This window comes from Pyrus communis, chromosome 14, assembly GCF_963583255.1.
Source record: "Pyrus communis chromosome 14, drPyrComm1.1, whole genome shotgun sequence".
NCBI classification, from domain to species: domain Eukaryota; kingdom Viridiplantae; phylum Streptophyta; class Magnoliopsida; order Rosales; family Rosaceae; genus Pyrus; species Pyrus communis.
The window spans coordinates 19,306,431-19,324,489 of NC_084816.1; the positions used below are offsets into that span (position 1 = coordinate 19,306,431).

General features: G+C 34.8%; 1 protein-coding gene across 1 annotated transcript; it reads right to left on the bottom strand.

The window, feature by feature from the left end:
• Positions 1-862: 862 nt before the first annotated feature.
• LOC137716578 (cytochrome P450 736A117-like) lies at positions 863-3,767 on the bottom strand. The gene is made up of 2 exons (XM_068456029.1): positions 2,829-3,767; positions 863-1,501 (listed from the first exon to the last, which is right to left on the bottom strand). The coding sequence occupies exons 1-2, from the start codon at positions 3,750-3,752 to the stop codon at positions 887-889; spliced, it is 1,539 nt and encodes a 512-aa protein (XP_068312130.1). The 5' UTR covers positions 3,753-3,767; the 3' UTR covers positions 863-886.
• Positions 3,768-18,059: the final 14,292 nt, after the last annotated feature.

Consider the following 18,059-nt stretch of genomic DNA (forward strand, 5'->3'; position numbering starts at 1 on the left):
ATGGCTGCCACTGCATATGAATTAATTTGGCTCAAAGGTCTCTTGTCTGATCTAGGGTTCTCGAGTATAGCTCCCATGTCTCTTATGCATGATAATCAGGCAGCCATGCACATTGCTGCCAACCCAGTTTTTCATGAAATGACCAAGCATATTGAAGTTGACTGCCACTTCATCAGGGCTCAAGTTCAGTCACTACTCATTCAAACGATCTTCACTCACAGTCATGATCAATTGGCAGACGTGTTTACTAAGGCTCTATCGTCTGCACAATTTCAGCATCTCCTAGTCAAGGTTAGCTCGACTATTCTCCTCGATCCAGTTTGAGGGGGAGTATTGGAATTACAAATCCTAGACATATATGAAGTCAGAAATCATGACACCCTTTGTCAACTTTGGCTGCTCGGTACTTTTTGTGTCAACATCATGGCACCTTTTTGTCAACTTTGGCTGCTGACCAGTAATGTGTAGATCAATTCTTAGAATTGTTTGATGTCATCCATTAAATTAAAGGAAAATTAATGAAAATGGTTTAAAAACTTTGAGTTTTAATGATAAGGACAAAATAAAGGGTAAAGTGAATAGTACTAGGATTGACTTTTTGGTGTAAAAATATTGTTTTTCATTAAAGTAAACAGTAACATGAGTTTTTCATGAAAATTCCCAATTAATTAAGGAGTCCTTATTAGTGTAGAGCTTTATCCGGCCTCTAGGGTTTAGTCTAAGGATGGTTGGTTGTAACCTGTCCTCTTTTCCTTTATATGTGTTAATGTACATTCACACAAGACATGAAATATACCAGAAACTTAAACCAAATTTCTAGCAAATTGTTAAATAAAATATGAAATATTCCAGTACAGATGATTGTGTTGGTTTCTCCAATACTACATTAGCCCGAATATGGAATAGCAACGACTTTAAGAGGATATACTCTACGAACGCTTGCTCCAGTGGACTCAGTCATGTCTAAGTCCTCCCCTCTTGCAGCATTAGGCAGTGCCCAATCAAACTTGTGCATTAAATTTGCCAAAGCAATCTCTTGGACAGCCATGGCAAACTGGATTCCTGGGCAGCCCCGTCTGCCAGCTCCAAATGGAATGTAGTGGAAGTCATTTCCTTTATAATCTAGTGTACTATTCAAGAACCTTTCTGGTTCGTACTCTTCCGGGTTGTTGTATGACTTTGGATCTCTTCCAATCTGCCAGGCATTCACAATAACATGTGTGTTGGCTTTAATGCTGTAACCGTTTATCGTTGCATCTTGAGACGACATCCTGGGAAGTAGTAATGGTACTGGAGGATGCAGGCGAAGAGTTTCCTTGATCACGGCTTTCAAGTAGTGCATCCCAACCAAATCACCCTCTGTAATTATGTCCGTTTTGTTGCCGACAATTCCCCTTACCTCATTCTGCAGTTTTTCCATGATCTTTGGATGTCTTAAAAGCTCAGACATCGTCCATTCTATGAGTGTGAATGAGGTATCAGTGCCACCCGCAAACATGTCCTACAAGAATGTTAATGAACAAAATTTGATTAAATTAACATTTGAGCACCTAGCTACTTATGTGATTCAACAGTACTACATCTTTTCTCGAGTAAAATGTTTATATATATAGTTTCATTCAAAATATCCAATTAAGTATTTATACAAAGAGGACAATCTTTCCTCTTAGATACGAAAGGATGAAGCAATAAAACTATGTTTGTCATATTTTCATACCACATCTATAGGGTGAAACTTATGATTTTGGCAGTGGTTAAGACTTTATATGATATTTGATGAAAATTAATATATAGCTGAGTTTGAATTATCAGCTTTGTGGTATATTTCATGAAAATTGTCATTATCACTTCAAAAAGATTACTTTGCATTCCTCCGTTCTTATTTTTTACACTCTTTCCTAAATTACTAGTATTCCAAAAGAGTTATCTTACATTAGAAATGAGTGCAAGATACTCTAAAAGAGTGGAACGTGAATAAAGTGGAAATGGCATCTCCCTATTCTATTTGTTCATATTAATATACCCAAAACTTATTAACTTCTAGCAAATAAGGGAATATCAAAATTGCCACATTAGACATAAAACGATATAAAAAAAATAATAGTAAACTCTCTTCAACAGAGCCTTCAATTGCTTACGTGGAGTTGAGTCAAATTTGACAGCTGCTATCAAATTAATTCAATAATTTTGTAATAGGTGTGATGCAATTCATAATAAATGGTGTTATGTATTCTAAATATTTGATTGGTTATCTTAATAGTTGGACCCCACAAAGAGATGAAAAAAATACTTATAGAATAACATTTTTATTTAACAATTGGGTGGAGCAAAAAATTGGTCAAAATATCAAATTGTCACATAAACCATCAAATATCATTTTTGATGTTTCACATTTGACATCTCCATAGAGATACTCAAAGATATGACCACATGGCAAATTTACTATTGCATCAGCCCTTTAAAACATTGTCATTCTAGTAAAATAGATAACAATACTCTAAAAGCATCTCCAATCATGCTCTCTATTTTTTATTTAAATTTTAGCTAAAAATTTGAAAAGCTATTTTAGTAGCTCCGTATAAAATTCTACTTCATTTTACTCTTTACTTTAGAGAGTCATAATATTATGATCAATTAAAAAAATAGTAATTAATGGTAGGAGCCCTTATGAGCTCCTAGAAATTTCACTATTCTAGGAACATGTTGGTAAGTGTGATTGATAATGAAATTCTCTAAACCCCTCTTAGCTAAATTTTAGTTAGGAACTCATTTAGGGAGACAACTATGTACGCATGTAACAAAAGATTGAGAGAGTGAGAAATAATTACCAAGATAATAGCCTTTATGCTAACTCCATCAATAAGAGAATCATCCCCTCTTTCTTTCTGCAAGCAAAGCAAAATGTCCACAAGATCCTTTTGGTCCTCGTTCTTGATAAGAGCATCACCTATATGCTCTTGAACGACCATTTCAAGAAATTCATCGAACCGTTTAGCCAGATTGTCGAACTTGGCGTCCAAACCATTGAGACGGCTGACCCAAGCAAGCCATGGAATATAGTCTCCAATATGAATACGTGACATCAAGATTGACAACTCCGAAGAAAGTTCCTTAAACACCTTTCCACGTTCGCCGCGATCACTGTATTTCGCCCCCAGTGCCACTCTACACACCACATCATTAGTAAGCGTCTCAAGCATTTCGCTTAAATTCACAACTGATGATGTTGATGTTGACGACTGCCTTATCTTGGTGATCAAAGATTCGGTTTCTTCTTCTCTCACAATACGAAAAGAGCGAACCCTTTTGTTACTTAAGAGATTTAAAACACATATACTTTTTACCTGCCTCCAATACTCCCCATAAGGTGCCGTGGCCACGTCTTTGAAATTGTAGCAAACCTTCTTAAAGAACATGTTCTTGGGTCTGTTGGCGAATGTGATATCATGGGTTTTCATGATCTCGCAGGCAGCATCATCCGAAGAGACCACAAGGACCGGCACGCTTCCAAAATGGAGCAGCATGAGAGGTCCATGACGTTGAGCTAAGGAGTTCAGTGAGCGATGAATGTGCGGGCCTAGTTGGTGGAGGTTTCCAATGACAGGGAGCTTTGGTGGAGAAGGTGGTGATGAGTTTGTGGATCTGGAGAACCATCTGTATATCAGTATAAGGAAAATAGCCAAAAATACTAAATACTTGAAGGAAAAATCTTCCAACAAGCTTGACAAGGTTTTACTCAGGAGATTTAACATTTTTTTCTTCTTCTTCGTTATGCAATGTATATGACTGTTTGTTTGTGTTGTTCTGGGAAACTCCATATATGTAAGATCAGCCCGGGCCCAGGGTTTAGTGGAATTAATGATTCTATTTATTTTTTGCAGTATAGAGCTTTTATAAATTATTAAGAACTTAGGTTGTCGTTCCTAATTTTTATATGTCATTGATTGAAATCTAATTGTTTTTTTTTTTTTTTTTTATTATTATTATTATTATTATTATTATTATTATCAAAGTCTCCTTTTGATTTTGTCCACATCCTTATTTTAGATTTAAAAATTTACATATGTAAACAATTTGCTAGCCTATATTTTTTTAAATTTTTGGTTAAAGTATTTGCTTAATTTTTTTTGTAATTAATATTAATTTCTTTGTCTAGATTTTAATTGATAATTGAAATCTCATCTCTTATTAAATTTAAGGTAAATAAGCAACCAAGCAAAAACAATGAGGATTTAAAAAAGAGTCGGTGTTTAGTTTAAAAAATGATGATGGTATCAATGTTCAGTTTAAGACATAGTTATAGTATCCGTGTTTAGTTCTAGAAATAATCAGTGTCAGTTAAAGAAATTCAGTGTTCAGATTAAAAAATAGTCAGTGTTAAAGTTTACGAAATAGTGATAGTACTAGTATTCACTTTAAGAAATAGTGATAGTACCCATATTCATTTTAAGAAATAGTCAGTGTTCAATTTAAAAAATAGTGATAGTACTAGTGTTCAGTTTAAGAAATAGTCATTGTTCAGTTTTAAAAATAATCAGTGTTCAATCTAAAAATAATCAATGTTTAGTTCTAAAAATAATCAATGAACATATGACATGACATAAACTTAAAAATTTATTCAAACTAAAATTAAAATCACTATTTCAAAATTAAAATAAACACTGTTTTTAAATATAAAAAAATGAAAATCTTCTTCATTTTTGGTATTGTAATATTATTATAGCTTGTGTCACATCCCGGCTCGGGCGGCACCACTTCCCGGGCCCGCTCCACCACCATAGCACGATATTGTCTGCTTTGGGCCCCGACTACGCCCTCACGGTTTTGTATTTGGGAACTCACGAGCAACTTCCCAGTGGGTCACCCATCATGGGATTGCTCTAGCCCTTTTCTCGCTTAACTTCGGAGTTCCTACTGAACTCGAAGCCAGTGAGCTCCCAAAAGGCTTCGTGCTAGGTAAGGATTGGAATATACATTTAAGGATCACTCCCCTGGGCGGCCCGGGTGGCACCACTTCCCGGGCCCGCTCCACCACCATAGCACGATATTGTCCGCTTTGGGCCCCGACTACGCCCTCACGGTTTTGTATTTGGGAACTCACGAGCAACTTCCCAGTGGGTCACCCATCATGGGATTGCTCTAGCCCATTTCTCGCTTAACTTCGGAGTTCCTACAGAACCCGAAGCCAGTGAGCTCCCAAAAGGCCTCGTGCTAGGTAAGGATTGGAATATACATTTAAGGATCACTCCCCTGAGCGATGTGGGATGTCACAATCCACCCCCCTTAGGGGCCCGACGTCCTCGTCGGCACACCACAACCAAGGTTAGGCTCTGATACCAAATTGTCACATCCCGACCCAGGCGGCACCACTTCCCGGGCCCGCTCCACCACCATAGCACGATATTGTCCGCTTTGGGCCCCGACCACGCCCTCACGGTTTTGTTTTTGGGAACTCACGAGCAACTTCCCAGTGGGTCACCCATCATGGGATTGCTCTAGCCCCTTTCTCGCTTAACTTCGGAGTTCCTACAGAACCCAAAGCCAGTGAGCTCCCAAAAGGCCTCGTGCTAGGTAAGGATTGAAATATACATTTAAGGATCACTCCCCTGGGCGATGTGGGATGTCACAGTTTGTTCTAAGAAAGTCATGAATCAATGGTCAAATAAATTAACAAACAATAAAACAAAAAATAAAATAAAATAATATTGTTTATGGAGTGAAGGTAAAGTGATATGCGAGAAGAAATGTGAGAGGAGAGATGAGAGAGAAAGTTGATTTGGATGAGTGAGGAGAGAGGAAAGTACAGAGAGAAAATTGATGGGAATAGGTGAAAGATGAGAGAGAGAGAGAGAGAGAGAGAGAGAGAGAGAGAGAGAATGAGAGTTAAGAATTGGAAAGAAGGGAACGGGTGGAGTGAAGAAGGGAACGCGTGAGATCTGTGGGTCTGTTTTTGTATTATGTTAAATTTTTGTCATTTTCGTTAAAGTTTAAAGTTTAAATTCTTTTCATTAAAGTTTAAACTCTTTTCATAAATACAATTATTAGATAGTTTATAGTTAATAAAAGGTTTGGAGAAGTCATTTTCATTAAAGCTCTCATATATTTATGCAGTCAACTTTTTTTCTTTTGCTTATTATTGAATATTAATCTTGATTGTTCAATGTATGGTGGGTTACACTTTTATGTTTCATGGGTACAATTTTATTGTACATGTTACTTCATTCAAATATATCTGTTGGTACAATATGTTTTGTGACTACAATTTCATTATACATATTGATATAGGCACAACGTCTTTTGGAGAAAATTAGGTAAAATGATTTCGGTTGTTGAATTTTTATGTGTTCATAAGAATGCTTATAAAACAATGTGGTACATTCTTTGTATTGAGTTTTTACAGGTACCCATGAGTTTGTTCTCTTATATTTATTTTTTATGTGGGTACAATGTTAATTATAAATTTCTTGTAAATTCAGTATATGTACTCATTGGTATTTATGGATTTTGGGTACATACATTTTTTTATGTTCATTGGTACCTTTTCTGTCAAGTTCTTAGGTATATTGTTTTCGTATGTACCCATAATAAATTTAATGAGGTACATTATTTGCTTAACACTACTCGATTAAATTTGCAGAAATATGTGCCCAATTTTTATTGTAGACATTTTTTAAAATCTCATAATCCGTGAGATTTGTAAATCTATAATCCCATTAATTTTCTGATTTTTATAATTTCATAATTTTTTTAGATTTTTTTTTCAAACGATAGATTTTGTTAGATTAGATGTTAAATTAGCCATCGACGGGGTTTGAACTCAATCGTTGTGTAAGGGCTCACCATATTTCCACCATTGTGGTAAAAGGCCACTTGCATGTATAATTTTTTTTAGAAGTGACGATAGACTGAATTTCATTAGAATTTCAAATTACAATAGTTCTTGGATTTAGGGTCCCTTGAATGTTGTTAATTAGAGCAATTTTGAATTGAAAAACACAAGAAGGCAGATTTTTTTTAAGTGTTGACTTTAATCCACAATTTTAAATTTAAAAATAAAAAAATAACATAGAAATGTAATAAATACTAGGAAAAATTATACACGGAGTATACTTTTAATACTTAATTATATATTGAGACAATACTTTTTAAATATTTCAAATAGAGACAAAAGTTAATACATGTGTAAGATGACATCATTAATGTATTTTTTTACTAGAGTGTAGGTTACAAAAATACCCTTATATTTGAAAAGGTGAAGGCGCATAAACCCTAGCTAGGTGAGTGAGTGAAGGAGGGGCAAACTCAGAGAAGAGAGAGAGAAAAGACGATCCAATTCGAGAAGAGCTGCAAGAAGAGAGGCGTTAGCACCGGTCTACGTATAGGGAAGCACCGCAAAGATCCCGGAGGTCACGGTAACGCTGGAGGCATGTACCACCACCGGATCCGGGGTATTTCAACAAAGTCGGTATTACATATATACTTTAGTTGTTTTATATTTTTGTCTCTCCTTGACATGTTTAAAAACTAGAGGATTTCCTATATAGTGAGTTTTTGTCTCTATATATAATGCTCCCTTGATTTAAATATAGTTCATTGTGGCTCATATTCACAATCTAAAAATTTTACGTAAAACATTTGTTAAACAATACACGTATGACAATAGAACAATACGCTCTTAAAGGTTTTTACAAAAATGCAGACGTTTTTTAGTGTAGGGTTTAGGGTTTATTCATTTAAGTCGTTACTGTCTGAGGACGCCATCTTTGACGTTTGAATATAAAAAAGATAATCATCATGTTCCTCTCATAAAAAATGATAACCAAAGTCCAAAAAGTTGAAATCAATTAAAAATAATTAATTGGGTATTAACCAATCAAAACCAATGTGTGTTTGTATGGAGGTAGGTAGGTAGCATTGAGGTTGCACCATTCGCCCTGTCATTTTTCAGCGTTTCAATTGTTTTAATTTCTTTCAAGTCACGTTGTTTATTTGAGAGAAATGCTAGTATCAACCGTTCATCATATGTGTGGAAGATCAATAAATATATAAATGAAAGAATTGAATCCCACAATTGACAATTCCCAACTACTAACCAATTATATATGAAAAGCAAGAACAAAAGAACCAATCAAAACCAATGTGTGTTTGTATGGAGGGAGGTAGGTAGGTAGCATTGAGGTTGCACCATTCGCTCTGTCATTTTTCAGCGTTTCAATTGTTTTAATTTATTTCAAGTCACGTTGTTTATTTAAGAGAAATACTAGTATTAGTCGTTCATGCATACGTGGAAGATCAATAAATATATAAATGAAAGAATTGAATCCCACAATTGACAATTCCCAACTACTACTAACCAATTGTATATGAAAAGCAAGAACAAAAGAACCAATCAAAACCAATTTGTGTTTGTATGGAGGTAGGTAGGTAGCATTGAGGTTGCACCATTCGCTCTGTCATTTTTCAGCGTTTCAATTGTTTTAGTTTCTTTCAAGTCACATTGTTTATTTGAGAGAAATGCTAACATCAGTCGTTCATGCATATGTGGAAGATCAATAAATATATAAATGAAAGAATTGAATCCCACAATTGACAATTCCCAACTACTACTAACCAATTATATATGAAAAGCAAGAACAAAAGATCAAGATTCAAAACCCTAGTAGAAGAGAAGAGAAGAACAATGTTCTTTCTTTCTTCCCTTGCAACTTTAAAAGTAAAAGCAACAAGTAACAAGATGGATGACCAAAGTTCTGGGGCCGACCCGACCCATGGTGTGAGCCCGGCAAGAAAACAAATCAGATACATCTCACGTGCGGGTGGTGGAGGGGTGGGGAAAGTCGGAGGCTTTCACAAGGGCCCACAACCCATTGTGAGGTGACATGCCCAACTACAACGGCCGACGTTCGGCCGTCGCCATTCTCAGTTGGACGCGACGATGACATTTCACATGAAATTTGGGCCATTTTGCCAGATCTTTTTAATTAAATTAAGTTAAATTAAATGGCCGTTTGCCTCCTTTGGCCAATCATTGTTTTTCGTGTGGTGTTTTGTTGCTACACACTCGTTTTTTTTTTTTTTTTCACGTACTAAATATGATTATTTAATTTTTGTTCAAAATCCTAGATCTGAATTTTTAGTCAGACATGCTTCAATTCAATGGGAGCAAAGCTAGAAGGAGATAAGGAGAGCACCCTAGATTAGGGTTTGCTCTAGCTTAGTGCAAGTTTTCAGGAAGCTTTACCCCACTTAATAGAAATTAACCCTCAATATCAAGAAAAATTAGCTAACTCCATTCTCGTGTCTCTAAGATAATACCAGTCTGTCACTCACACATTAGAATCGTTGAAAAAAAATTCTTAATTTTGTAAAATTTCTAATTCTGTTCTTGAGAGAGTGTGTGATGCCATTGTGAATAGTGGTGGGTGCATATTGGGACCAAGGTGGTCCTCCGAGAAATATAAATGTGACAATCTTCCGAGGGTCCTCCAAATGTTTGTTATGATCCTTTTTATGCACACTAAGTATTTGACAAAATGACTCTCTCAAGTTACTTCGATAATACTCGACAAATTCTCCTAATTGCCCTCATCAAATTTCTTCGGCAGATGTTAATATCTTTTGATATGTGCGTAACTTGGTTCGGTTGATAACAGCAAGACCACCAAGTGTTCGACAAAATGTTTCAGCGAATAAATTGAAAATTTCTTTTACGCACTTTGTGCTCTATTTCTATATTAAAAAAAAAATAGACTTTTAACACTAGAACCCTCCGAAATTCGTATTCTGAATCCGTCACTGATGGTGAGTGAGCTAATTCTTATAAAAATGGCAGAGTGCAGCATGTGGTAGATATGGATGGATGAGTGTTTTGTAGGCATACGTAATATCATTTACCCTAAAAACAAATTTTGCCACTTGAAATTTTTTGATGATTGAATATTGTTATGTGAACAAAAAACTCTTTTCATTTAAATTTGTCTTTAAATGGATCGTCTACGTCAGACACACTTAGGTTTATATTTTCAAAAGAAAACTAATGAAAATGGCTTGAAAACTTTGAGTTTTAACGATAAGGACAAAATAAAGGGTAAAGTGAATAGTACCAGGTTCGAATTTTTAATGTAAAAATCTGATTTTTGGTTTAAGTGAACAATACCGTGAGTTTTACATTAAGACCCCCTATTTTCAATCAATATAGCTAGGTTTATGTTTCATGCCGTGTTGTATTTGCTCGTTTTATTTTACACATTTATATATAATCATGTAAATACAAAAAAAAAAAATATCTAAACAGATAATAAATGTGACAAATTTTATCTTCTCGCATTTTTGATAAATAATCTTATGAGTTAATAAACCGATAATTTAAATTTCTCTCTTATTGACCCTCAATCATCCTTTGGTCCATCATTGTTTGATAAATTGTCGCAAAACAAAAGGCGTGGTCTAATTTCTATATCAATATTTGACTTTCTTCTCTCTCTCATTCATCTCTCTTGTAGTCACCCTCACATGTCGTTGTTCTGTAATTGCTCCGGTACTGTGGCCTTGATCGTCAATACTAATTGATAGTTGGGTGTTCCCCTTCTGCTAGTAATGATGTACGTACTTATGCTTACTCTATTTTTGTTTCAAAAGCCTAGAAATTTCTCAAGTACACGGTTAATGATTTGTGATAAAACCACCTACATAACTCAGGGGATAACATTCGAACTTGTGTGTAAAGAGCAGGCACACTACCTTGAATGCTAACCTAATCGACATATCTTAGAGTTTGGTTTTTCCTTGGATATATTTGAAGAAAATATAAGATTTGTTTTTCTTCAGACAATAGGAGAGTCTCTTTTTTTTTTTTTTTTTTTTTTTTTAAGGAATAGGAGAGTCTTTATTGTTAGGGGCAATTAAAGTAGGCAAAATTGTACTACAAAAATTGACGGGACATGTCTACTCAATTGTATCTCGTGAATTTTTTATTTTTTTTTTGTAATTCCAGGTTAGGCAAATCAAGTGAGTAAATTTATATTTTTATTATTTTTTCCTCTATAATATACATAGTTTTTTTTAATTTTAATTTTAATTTTTTTATAGAAAGATGCGATATGTATTAATATGTTGATAAAATATGTACAAGAGGATAAAACATAAAGAAGTGAATTTTTTGAAAAAAAAAAGAAAAAAAAAAAAAAGAGGTCACTATTACAAAATAAAAGAGAAAATATGTAATCACTTAATACAACTATCCCAAATTAAGATGTCTGCTACTATATCCGATGATTCCTTGAAACAATCCATCTCATGTTGCTCTCCGATTACTACTGTTGCAAGCCTATGTGCTACCTAATTTGTTTCTCGTCTAACATGAGTAAGTTTAGGCCATCTCCAATTGAAGGGTCCAGAGGGCTAGAAGGCCAAAAATAGCTCGAAAACCGTCTCCAACTGAGGGCTAGGCCAGAGGGCTCGTGGGCCCCACAAAATCTGAAAGGGCCAAATGGCCAACCGACTGGCCCAAAGGAGCCAGCCAGCCAGCCCCGGGCTGGGCCAGGAATTTAAGAATTGATGGCGGATATAACCGACAACTTTGTTATTAATCCTGTCGGTTATATCCAACATGAATTCTTAAACAAATTTTTGAATTCAATGGCTAGCTGACGTCAGCTAGCCATTGCTAGCTAACGCCAGTTACCATTGGATTCAATTTATTTATTGTTTTTTTTTTTTTTTTTTGGTTTTTTGGGCCAATTTTTTTTTTTTAATTCTTAAAAGTTCCAATTTTTTTTCCTATAAATACCTAAACCATTCATTCACCATTCCTACACCATTTCAATTCTCATATTTTCTAACCTCTTTCAAAAATATTTCCTTCAATTATTTCAATAATTTTCAAATGGCCTCGTCTGCAATAAAAGGTAGGGCTTGAACCTGAAAAATGATGAAGCTCTTTGCAGGGCTTATAGATGGGTGTCAGAAGATAATGTGAGGGGGAGTTCTCAAACAAGTGAAGGTGTTTGGATTCGTGTATCCAAAAAATACTTAGAGTTCTACGAAGGCATCACTCCACTGAATGTCTGAAACCACGAGAGTTGTTCTTCAAGATGGAAGAAACATCTTCACCCAAGTTTGAACAAATGGCATCAAGCACTGTTAGCAGCCACAAGTAGACATTAAAACGGCGCTAACTACTACGACGAAGTAAGTGTTTTCACAATTTATTTTAAATATTTAATTATATTACATTTAATTTCATGAATTACTTTCCTTTAATTTTTGTAAATAAATTTAATTATATTACATTTAATTTCATAAATTAATTTTCTTTAATTTTTGTAATTTTATTTTCTAGGTACGCCAAACAGAGGAATTGTATATATAGGGCAGCTCGAAACCCTTTCAGTTTCAGAGTTGTTGGGAAATTTGTAAAGGGTGGGTGTTATTTGAAGATCCACCTCAACATAGAGTAGGTCCTACGCTGGTGTTCGAAACTGCATCCTCAGCTGCATATATTGATGAAGATGAATCTCCTACCATTCAACAAATAAGGGTAGAAAATCCGTCTTCGGGTGAAGGTTCCATACCTAGGGCTATGGGACGAAACAAGACACGAAGGTTGAAGGAAAAGGGCAAGACAAATGATGATTACGCTGCTCAACAGGAAGTGGCGGCCTCATTGCAATTAATGGCGGAGCAAACTGCCCTTGAGGCGGAAGAAAGGAACCGTAGGCATGAAGAACGGGCCAAACGAATACAAGAGATGGATGATAAGAATATGGAAAGGAACACTTCAAATTACACTCCACTAAGTAAGGCCTATTTTGATAGGAAAAATGAAATTACACTTCGAATTACACTTCAGTAGCTTGCAACTCCTCTACAAACATGACAACCCTTCTTGCAGCAATCAACTCAACTTGCAATAGCGATACCACATCCTCATATGGAGTATTGAATTGATTATGCAAAAATAGTTGAGAATTGGTTGAGCTTATGACATATATTAATTTTGTTGGACTTGTGAGAGTTGGGTTCTATAAGTCTTAGGGGTATAACTGGTATTTTAAAGCATGGTTTCCATGTTTTTGGGTTGTACTTTAGTTGTTTGTATATTTTTGTCTTTCCCATATTTTTGTCTCTCCTTAACATGTTTAAAAACAAGAGGAGTTTCTTGAAATATAGTGAAAGTTTTTATCTCTATATATAATGTTCCCTAAATACTAAAATGTTGAAGCGTACAAAATAAATAAAAAATAAATAAAAAAAAAACTTTGATCAATTTCAATTTAACAATTGAGTTCACCAGAGACTGCAACTAAAATAACTCTAAAATAAATATAAGCAACCCTATAGAGTTAAAGCATAAGTATGCTGCCTGCCATAATGTGAAGATTATAATATTTAAAGATCCACGGACTGCAATAATTTGTCTTAGTGAGCAGTGACATGTGAAGATTATAATATTTGTCTTAGTGAGCAGTGACATGTGAAGATTATAATATTTAAAGATCGACGGACTGCAATAATTTGTCTTAGTGACAATGCATGTTGGTGCAAAAGTCTTTTGTACACCTCATATGACATGTGCATCTCATCCGACTTCAAGAAAAATAATATTGCCACTCACTTTTATTTTTTGTGATCTTTGTTTATTTTGGTCCATTATATATTAAAAAATGCTATTTTTATTATATTTTATTATGGATAATATTAGAAATGTTAAACTAAGTTTTGTAAACTCAATAATGTAGATGTAGATGATTGAATTATTAAGTGTTGATTAACGTGTTTATTTTCTATTTGTGACACATAATTTGATTTGCAAATTTAGTTTAAAATTTTGGTTTCTCTAATATTATCTTTTTTTTTTTTATATATATATCATATTTATACCAACATTCTAATAGAGTTGTAATCCATATGTGTTGGCAGACTCTACTTTTATTTATAAGAATTTCAAATATATTTAAAATCTCACTTAATAGAAACAAATGCCGTAAAAAATCTTAAGGCAAAATCCTAGACGTAAGAAATGGTGGAGACCATGCATAAAAGAGTGAAGTAATAAGCTGCTAATCGGAACGGCGGGGACTTGTGGAAGTCATCAAGAAGACTCAAATGCCTAGTAGTAACTCAAACGAATTCGTTAAGAACCGACGGAAGAAAAAAAATATAAAAAGCGGAGCAGGGCTTGAGGAAACCGAGATTACCCTCGCTAGGTGCAATGAAGGCTCCTAACCAGAACTCAAGAAATCCATATTGGAGAGGGTTGAGTTGCAAGTGAGCAGGGGCTCCTAACAAGGCTCAGTTGATAGAATGTGTAGTTAACTCATATCATAAGCGTATAAGACTGTCAGATTTTCTTAATTTATCTCGGATAGATGTTTGAAAAATTAGCTGGAATGATGAATTTACAAATATCAAAACTAAGTTTCATCAATATTTTGTAATTTGTATATTTAGAATAGGCCAATTGACGTATAAATTGTGCCTATAGTGAGAAATAAATAATCTATTGAACACTAAACTTAAAATTACTTATTCAAGCAATTGTCTGCAAGCTAATTAAGGACAAACATTTTAACTGTAAATATCAATGAGATTCACTTGGGTAGGAATCAGCTTACGTGTGGGACCCGCACTTAAATTCCTAATTCCCGAATTGAACTCCCGAAATTCGCGGAGTGAGATTCTCTAGATTAAGCTAGTATTTGAGTTTTGGATATTGGAGGCCATCCGGAATACAACTTTTATTCCAAGATTGCCCTCCTATAATTTTGCTTAATACAAAATAATCTTCAACTTCACCACCAGCAGGCAGACACTATATCCGTCTTCTCCAATCCCATCAATTTCTATTGGAGGACTCAGGCCACCAAACCCTGTTCTCCTGGTTGCTTGCAGAACCTATTGATGAAAATAAAAATTGATTGAGGATGATAGGAGGCATCGTGAAGGTTTATGCATTTGGGCAAGTGGGAGGGCTGTTGGAAAAGAAAAACGAGAAAGACAAGTGATTAGGATGAAAGGGGAAGGCGTGGGGTCTATGCATCTGAACAAGTGAGAGAGTAGTTGGGAAAGAAAAGGTTAAGGATGCATCTGGGCAAAGAGGTGGAATGAGGATGATGAAAGATCCGGAAGAAGAATGAGTTTTTTATCAAATAACAAATGGGTGGGAATGGATGAGGATGCATTTGGGCGAAAGGGTGGGATAAGGATGGTCCAATATTTTTATTTTTTATTAAATAACTATACTTTTTATTAACACAAAATCTTACGTGATGAAATTTATTAGTATGATATAAAATTAAATCTCATTAACCAACATGAAAAAAAATTATGCAAGGGTAGTTTAGTAATCAAATTAATTTTAATTCCGATTCAGGTAAACTAGTAAACAAGTTATATGAAATCAATATTATTTTTACTCTGATTCCAGTTAGTATAGTAAACAACTTTAACTGGAATCTAATTCTGTTTCCTTCTCAATTCAATTCATCTTTAATTCAATTCATCTTCAATTCAATTCTCTTTAACCTGATTATGGATTAGTAAACGAGCTATTACAGAATTCTTCAACATAAAACATGCTATTACTTGATAGTGAAAAATATAACAGTTTTATTTTCTCTTGTCGAAAAAGATCCTCTATAGATCTTAGATTGAGTGCGACCTAGGTAATATTAGTCGGTATGTATGCTTTCAATACGTCTCCCAATCACAAAGCATGGATGCATAGTTGATAAGCTGATTCAATTGCAAAACTACACTATCACGTGCCCTCCGTAATTTTTTGGGTAGTGTAGGACGTCGAGAAGCAACACAGAGATGTGTGGTTTTACTTGGATTAACCATCTCCATCTTCGTTGGTCTATATTTGAACAAGGATGACCTCCCGTATCCTCTGTAATTTTTTGAGTAGTGTAGAGGGCGACGCTTGGCACTTGGTGCAACGTCTTTAGCCTTTGTTCCCCTCTTCACTGCTTTCTGTTTGTTTTCTTTGATTGCCTCCTGGTAGGCCTCCCTGTGTTTTTGGCTCCGGCCCTGATTGTGAACTTTTCCAGTTTCTCCAAAAAAAAAAAAAAAAAAAAAAAAAACTGCACTATCACGTGCTTCACGTTTTTTCCCATCTAAAAGCAATCCATGCTTTATTAAACTTCTTCACAAAATTCAATATGATCTCCTCTTGGCTTAATTTTTTTTTTTTTTATTTTTTTTTTTTTTATTTATTTTTTTATTTTTTATTTTGTGGTGAAATAAACGATTCATAAAAACAAAAGGACACCAAGCCAAACAACAAACAGAAAGCTTCCCCACATGCCCAGGGAGCAGAAACCAAGCTAAACAGAACATAATGCGATGCCATCACACAGGACACCAGCGTCGTCCCATCTACCCGTGCAAAAAGACTCCATACCCTTACAATGGAGGACATGAAAGACCGTCTTTGTTCAAAATACCTACAAGCGAAGATGGAGGTCTTACAACTCAGCCGAAACCGCACATCTCCGGTGATATATTCCTCGCGACGAAATCCACCGCCTTATTTGCTACTCGTGCAACCCACGACCAGGAGCATGTACATCTAACAGTTTAAAATAAGTGGACTGATGGTGTACTATTAGGTCAAAACGATCGAAAATTGTGCAGTGTCTTGAATGGGTGCATTTTTGTATTCACCGAATGAGCGTCCTTTTTGTGAGGATCTTAAGGATTCTCAAATTATATTTGTTGATCGTATATTATACAGTTAGTTTTCATCAGATAATATTTATATTTAATTTTAAATAAAAATATTTAAAATAATTTATAACCGTACGATGTACAATGAACAAATACGATTTGAAAGTTTTCAGAATCCTCACAAAGAGGATCCGGAGAGGATCCTCATTCGTATTCACCTACCAAACTATTGGATTCGACAATTGCGCACTGTCTTTAATGGGTCCATTTTGTATTCACCTGCCAATTTTTGGGTTCACTGTCAATAATATCATGGATTATGCTAGAAGAGATTGCGTTGAAGATAGGCTTCCTTTATTTTATTTTTATAAGGAACAGAGAGCCACGATTGCTTCACGTATTAAGATGATTAAATAATCTGATATGACCCACGATTGACCTTGTGTTATAGTGGCACATATTTTTATTTTTAGTAAGGAATGATTTTCACAATTTTTTTTGTTTTTACTATCTCACATTCTTGTTAATATCTCTTTTCTTTCAACTTATTCTGTTTCCGAGAACAAAAATATAATATATCTCAAAGGACTTGGATTGTCTGCCCTTCCTATTCTATGCCCTTTCCATACCTTTTTATTTTTGTGATCACGGTTAAGTCACGTCAACATTTTATATTTCCATTACTTTTGTCTTATTATTTCTATAAAAAAAATCAATATAAAATGTTAACGTGGTTTAACCATGACCACATAATATAGGAGGGCATAGAAAGATCATGGAATGGGAAGGGCAGACAATTCAATTCCTATCTCAAATCTCACTTTTAAGCCAAAATTGAAGAGGAAAATAAATAAGACACATGCTAAGTACATTTTAACTTGTTACTTCGGAATCATATAAGTCCTAAGACATCGTGTCATTCGTATAAAGCTAGATTGAGTGCGATCTAGGTGATATTTGTCGGTATGTGTATTTTTGAAGGAGTTGGATACTATCCCCTCCTATTCTCATCTCCTTTCCTCTCTTCTTTCACACTTTACTTTTTGTCTTATTATCTTTATAAAAAGATTAATATAAGATGTTAACATGGCTTAACCGTAACCATTCAAGTAGGAGGAGAGGAAATGAGAGAGAGATTAGGAGAGGAGATAATCCTCCTCTCCTCTGTGTTTGAATACATATCCAACGCAGAAATTAAGCATGGATGCATAGTTGATAAGCCTTATGATCTGTTCACCTGTCATCTCTAAGGAAGACATAAACACCAAATATATGCTCCAAATCAAATGGCCCCATGAAACGTCAGAAATAGTATAAGGACCATTTCCTTTCCTATATATAGATGAGCCTATAATCAATGATTTTCATATTTGCATAGCAAAGCTCAA